The sequence below is a fragment of the Quercus suber genome, unplaced genomic scaffold, assembly GCF_002906115.3.
Source record: "Quercus suber isolate HL8 unplaced genomic scaffold, Cork oak 2.0 scaffold_182, whole genome shotgun sequence".
Taxonomy (NCBI): Eukaryota; Viridiplantae; Streptophyta; class Magnoliopsida; order Fagales; family Fagaceae; genus Quercus; species Quercus suber.
In genome coordinates this window covers 264,715-270,306 of record NW_027069640.1, presented here as the reverse complement: position 1 = coordinate 270,306, position 5,592 = coordinate 264,715, and the positions used below count along the sequence as shown (strand labels likewise).

At 49.4% G+C, this 5,592-nt stretch overlaps 1 protein-coding gene across 1 annotated transcript; it reads right to left on the bottom strand.

Moving 5' to 3' along the window:
- Positions 1-1,296: 1,296 nt before the first annotated feature.
- LOC111989453 (uncharacterized) lies at positions 1,297-3,441 on the bottom strand. The gene has a single exon (XM_024021236.2). The coding sequence runs from the start codon at positions 3,439-3,441 to the stop codon at positions 1,297-1,299; it is 2,145 nt and encodes a 714-aa protein (XP_023877004.2).
- Between the last annotated feature and the right edge of the window lie 2,151 nt (positions 3,442-5,592).

The following is a 5,592-nucleotide window of genomic DNA, read 5'->3' as shown; positions in this document are numbered from 1 at the left end:
GGTGGCGTGTATTAGGGCCAACACGAGCTTCTCCAAGGGCAAGTATCTTGTCTCGGCGTCGACCAGTGTCTTGCTGATGTAGTACACGGGCTGCTGGATTCCTCTATCCCTCAGCAACACAGCACTCACAGCGTGCTCGGATACCGCCAGGTACATGAACAAATCCTCACCTGGCTCCGGCGCGGCCAGCATGGGCGCCCGTGCCAGATAATTCTTCAGCTCCACGAAGGCTTCGTCGCACTCTTCACTCCACCGAAATCCAGTCCATTTCTTCAGCAGAAGGTAGAATGGTCGGCAGCGGTCTGCGAATTTTGAGATGAACCGATTGAGGGCCGCCAGCATCCCGGTTAAGATTTGCACTTCCTTCGGGTTGCTCGGTGGCTTCAGTCTTTTCACAGCTTCTATCTGGTCGGGGTTGACCTCGATTCCCCGCACACTGATCAGGTATCCCAAGAACTTCCCGGAGCCGACGCCAAACGCGCACTTCTCTGCATTAAGGCGCAACTTATGCCGTCTGAGGACCTCGAAAACCGCCCGGAGGTCCTCCCAATGCTGGGCTTCCTGTTTACTCTTCACCACCATGTCGTCGATGTATACCTCGACCGTGCGTCCTATCTTGTCTCGGAACATTCTTGTCATCATCCGTTGGTAAGTGGCCCCAGCGTTCTTCAGTCCGAAGGGCATCCTCGTGTAGTGGTAGTTTGCTTCCGGGGATATGAACGCCGTTTTCTCTTGGTCCTCGGGTGCCAGGGCGATTTGGTGATACCCTTGAAAAGCGTCCAAAAAACTCATCCTAGGGTGCCCACACGTGGCGTCCACCAGTTGGTCAATCTTTGGCACAGGAAAAGAGTCTTTTGGGCAGGCTCTGTTTAGATCGGTGAAATCGATGCAGACCCTCCACTTGCCGTTCTTCTTCTTCACTACCACGGTGTTCGCCAACCAATCCGGGAAGAAGATCTCCCGAATCACCCCTGCCTCCTTCAATTTTTGAACTTCCACTTTTACTGCCTCGGAATGCTCCCAGGCCGACCTCCTCGGCCTTTGCCTTTTTGGGGTGAATGAGGGGTCAACTCCAAGTCTGTGCATGATGAATGCGGGATCCACTCCGGGCACCTCGTACGGGCTCCATGCAAACACGTCCACATTCCGTATTAGGAGCAGCAACATTTCTATCCTTTCCCGGTCCTCCATGCTCTCCCCTACTTGGAAGTACTTGTCTACGTCTGGCAACACCTTCACCTTGATCATGCTCTCGGCTCGTGCTGCCCCCTTATCCCCTTGCGGGTCCTGTAGTTGCTATAAAGGGTTCTCTGACGACGAACATCTAGGGTTGGCCCGATCCTTCTGGCCGGTTTGTTCCTTCTTCCAGTCGACCATGGCGATTAGACATTGCCTGGCCGCCTGCTGATTTCCTTGTACCACCGTGACACCGTAATCTGTATGAAACTTGACCTTCATGTGCAGAGTGGACGGGACAGCCCCCATTGCATGTATCCATGGCCTCCCAAGAATCGCCGTGTAGGGGGAGTATGAATCGACTGTCACGAAACTTACCATGATCTCCTTGCCTTCCATGTTCACGGGCAGAGAGATTTGACCCTCGGGAGTTACCATTTTCCCGTCGAACCCAACCAGGGGAGTGCTGTACTTCGCCAGATCTCCCTTCCTCAACCCGAGCCCCCTGAATAAGTCCGGATACATAACGTCCGCCCCGCTTCCTTGGTCTATCATTATTCTCTTCACCACGAAACCGCCAATTCTCGCCGCGACTATCAATGCATCGTCGTGCGGCTGAATGGTTCCTTCCAAATCACTGTCATCGAAAGCGATCGGCTCTCGGGCGTTCTTGTTCCTCTTTGCGGGGGGCGGCACGCCCGTACTTCCCTCCACAGATGTCACGGTCAACACCCCCTTCGCCTTTGCCGTTGAAATGCCCCTCGGCGCTGCGTGAATCACATCGATTATTCCAAGAGGGGGCGGCAGGGGATTCCCTCTGTTCGGAGCGCCGTGCTCTGTTCTTCGATCCCCAGCGTCTGTCACAAATTCCTTGAGGTGCCCTGCCCTAGCCAGCTGCCCGAGATGGTCCTTCAATACTCGGCATTGCTCGGTGGTATGTCCCCGGTCTTTATGGTAAGTGCAGTAGAGATTCTGATTCCTTCGGGTGGGGTCGCCAGCCATCCGGGTCGGCCATCTGAAGTACGGCTCGTGTTTGATCTTATCCACAATCTTATGCACGGGCTCCTTGAACGTCATGTTCACCTCCCCCACCGGTGCTACTGGTTCTTGAATTCTCAAATTTCCCCGTGTCCTCTGTTGAAAACCTCCCTGCCGAGGACGGTCTGTCACCTGCGCCTTGCCTTTACTTTGCATTCTATCATCTTCCAGTCGCTTGTACTCCTCAATGCGCCTCATCAACTGCCTCATATCCTCGGGAGGCTTCTTAGTTAATGACTCCCTCAACCCCGACTCCTCAGGCAATCCCATTCTGAAAGTGCTTGCGGCAATCTTCTCGTTCCCTCCGCCAATTTCGTTGTAGAGCTCCCAGTACCGGCCAGCATAATCACGGAGGGTTTCCCCTGTCCTCATCTTCATAGACAGCAGTGCGTCCACCGGTTGCTGCTCTCGGCTGCACGTGACGAAACGGGAACCAAACTCCTGTATAAGCTCGGAGAAACTATGGATGGAGCCCTTACGCAAACCGTTGAACCACCTCAAAGCTGTGGGACCTAGGCTGGAGGGAAAAACTTTACACATCAGAGCGTCATTCCGGGTATGGAGAGACATCATCTGGATATAGTGGCTCACGTGCTCCACAGGATCCGTTTTCCCGTCGTACGAATTGAACGGTGGGCGCGCAAATCTGTCCGGCAACGGCGCTCTTTCAATGTTCGCCGAGAATGGGGACCGAGCCGCCCTGCGCAACGCACGGCTCATTGCATCCATGGCCGCATTGCTCGGCCGTCCCTCTGGAGAGCCCGAGCCCCGATTCCCGTACTCCCGTGATCGAGAGCGACGTCGTCTGCGGTGTGATTCCGCCGAATAGGAGCGGTCTCGTTGGCGACGGGACTCCCTCGAGCCAGAACGCTCCCTGCGGCGGCGGGATCCTGATTGGTTCGACCCCATTCCGCGTCTCTCTTCCTCGGCATCGGGCCTGCCCCCTCGGTCGTCTTGACCCACTCGGTGGCGCTCATTTCTTGCTTCCAACTCCAGTTCTTGTACTAACCTTCGCAGCCGCTCGAGCTCCTCATCCCTGGCGTTGGGCTGTGTGTGCCGGGAAGCATGGGATGCCGTTCTCCCCGTTTGATAGGACCCTTCTCCAAGACCGGATCGCTCCTCTGGTGGCTCGTAAGCCGGATCCTCGCGTCTCTTCTGTCTCCGTTCCCGCCAGGTGGATCCCCGGGAAGACCCCGCCGAGTCGCTCTCTGCGTTACCTCCAGACATCTTCCTGTAAATGGGTCTCAGCGGAACCACTGCTTGGTAGGAGTTCCCACAGACGGCGCCAATTGTGCGCGCCCGATACCGAAACCCGTCGGACTGGGCCTCAAGTTGGGCTCACAACTTACTTGTATAGTGGGTTTGGATTTCCAACACTGGGTCGTTCCTCTCGCTGAGACCTAAGGCCCTTTCTTTTCTTTCCTCGTGGGTCTGAGTCCCCTTCTCTTTTTACTCACTCTGTTCTTATACTCTCCATGCTGCGCGCCATTTTTTCCAACCCCTTTCTTCTCCAAACTTCCTGCATTTATAGGCCATAGTTTAGTGGAGAGGTCATAATTACTTGCCAACGAGTGCAACCGGCGGTCCACTATTATCGATCGTAAGTGGGTGGTCAGGTAGGAGTGGGAAATTATGAGGGTGGCGTTGGAACTTGGTTCCTGCCTCCACGATAGTCCTCGGGAGCGGTGGCTCTCCGGGGCGCGGCCGGGTAGGTACAGTGCAGGTCTTCCCGTGAGTCAAATATCTACTCCATGGAAAGGTGTTGCCGAGAAACGATGAAGAAGCAAGGCTCGGGCTTGCAGTACGCGTGGCCCGGGGGTGGGCTGCCGGGTATAAAGGGATTGGCCTCATGGGCCATATACCCAGGCCAGGGCCCAAGGCCCAATGTAGGATATGACGCGGGGGCCGTACAAGATCATTAAATACATATTGTAAAATCAATATTTCAATTTAAGGATAACAAAACTGTGGGGTCTCAATTTGTAGTATAAGCCCAAAAGATATGTGATATGAGCCCAACAAGCCCAACACAATGAATTTGTAGAGGGTGGGTGAAAGAGCTAGACTAAGTGATCTGAGCAACGTCTCGTGCAGATTGTAAATGATGAACAAGTATAAAAACCCGCGTAAAATTCAAATAGATTGATGTCTGAAGAGGTAAATTAGTGTTTGAAAGACTAATACAATTATTAGAGCTACAGTCACTCTTCTTTTTCTTCCTTCTTTTTCTCTCCCCCCCTTTTGTAAGAGGACTTTTACACTTATATAGTTCTCTCCTAGACTATCCTAATCATCCACCTGTTCTTCATCTGAATGCTCACTTGAGTATATGTCCCATCATGTATCTTCGTTGGTTCTCTATGAGTGGAAGTAGCTGAGACTACACTGTTCAGAGGTCTTTTCCACATTAATGCGGCCAGAAAAGTTGCTGCAGTGCATTTAATGTGGTGGTAGCAGCTTTTACTTTAGATATTTATCTGTTCTAATCATTTTTATACGTGTCTGAAGTTTATCCTTATCATTAGAACTGCTATGAAGGTCACTCAAAATTCCCAGATACCTGCTTGATTGATATTCTTCATATCCAAAGAGGACACACTCAGACTAATGTCACACTCTTCGGACTATATTCTTTGATCATTTCCATACATATATCTCCCACCTAGAGTCCTTCTCAATCATTTACTCTTATTCGGACATGCCTTAGTCTTCACATAGGGCCCTAGGCCCAATACACAAATTTGGGCCTTTATCCCCACAAAAACTATTAGTTTTATGTCAAGAAAATTAGCTAAGGATTGCCTTCTGGTTAGAGTTGAGAGCTACAAGTCAAAATTATTTCTATTATTAATTGAAGAAATTTAATTGTATGTGACACATTGGATTGAGTTAACTCTATTTTTTTTTTTAATTCTCTGTTTAGGTTTTATCATTTTGTGAACCAAAATACCCTCAGATTCATATTTTTTGAAAGTTAAAATAATTGGGTTAGATATGTAAAATTACTAATTCAAATACTCCTAAATTTTAGATAAATTTCAAAAAGTAGTTTTTTCACTCTATCTCTCTCTCAAGTAAGTTTTTTTTAGCAAACTTATTTCAAAAAAACTATAACCCCTTATCCATATCCCTTAAAATTAGGCACTTCTATCTCTTTTTATTCATTCGAAAGGGAAGTTAGTTACTAAAATAAAATATAAATAAAATGTCTCTCTTCCTCTATTTAATATTTTTTTTTTAATTGAAAAAAACCTCTTTCTTTTTCTCTTAGAGGAATGAGTAGTCATTTTATACAAAGGTAATTCTTTTTTTTTAATCATTTTATTGCTCATATGATTTTGATTGTTGTATATTGTATGGACCTAGTTTGAATTTCAA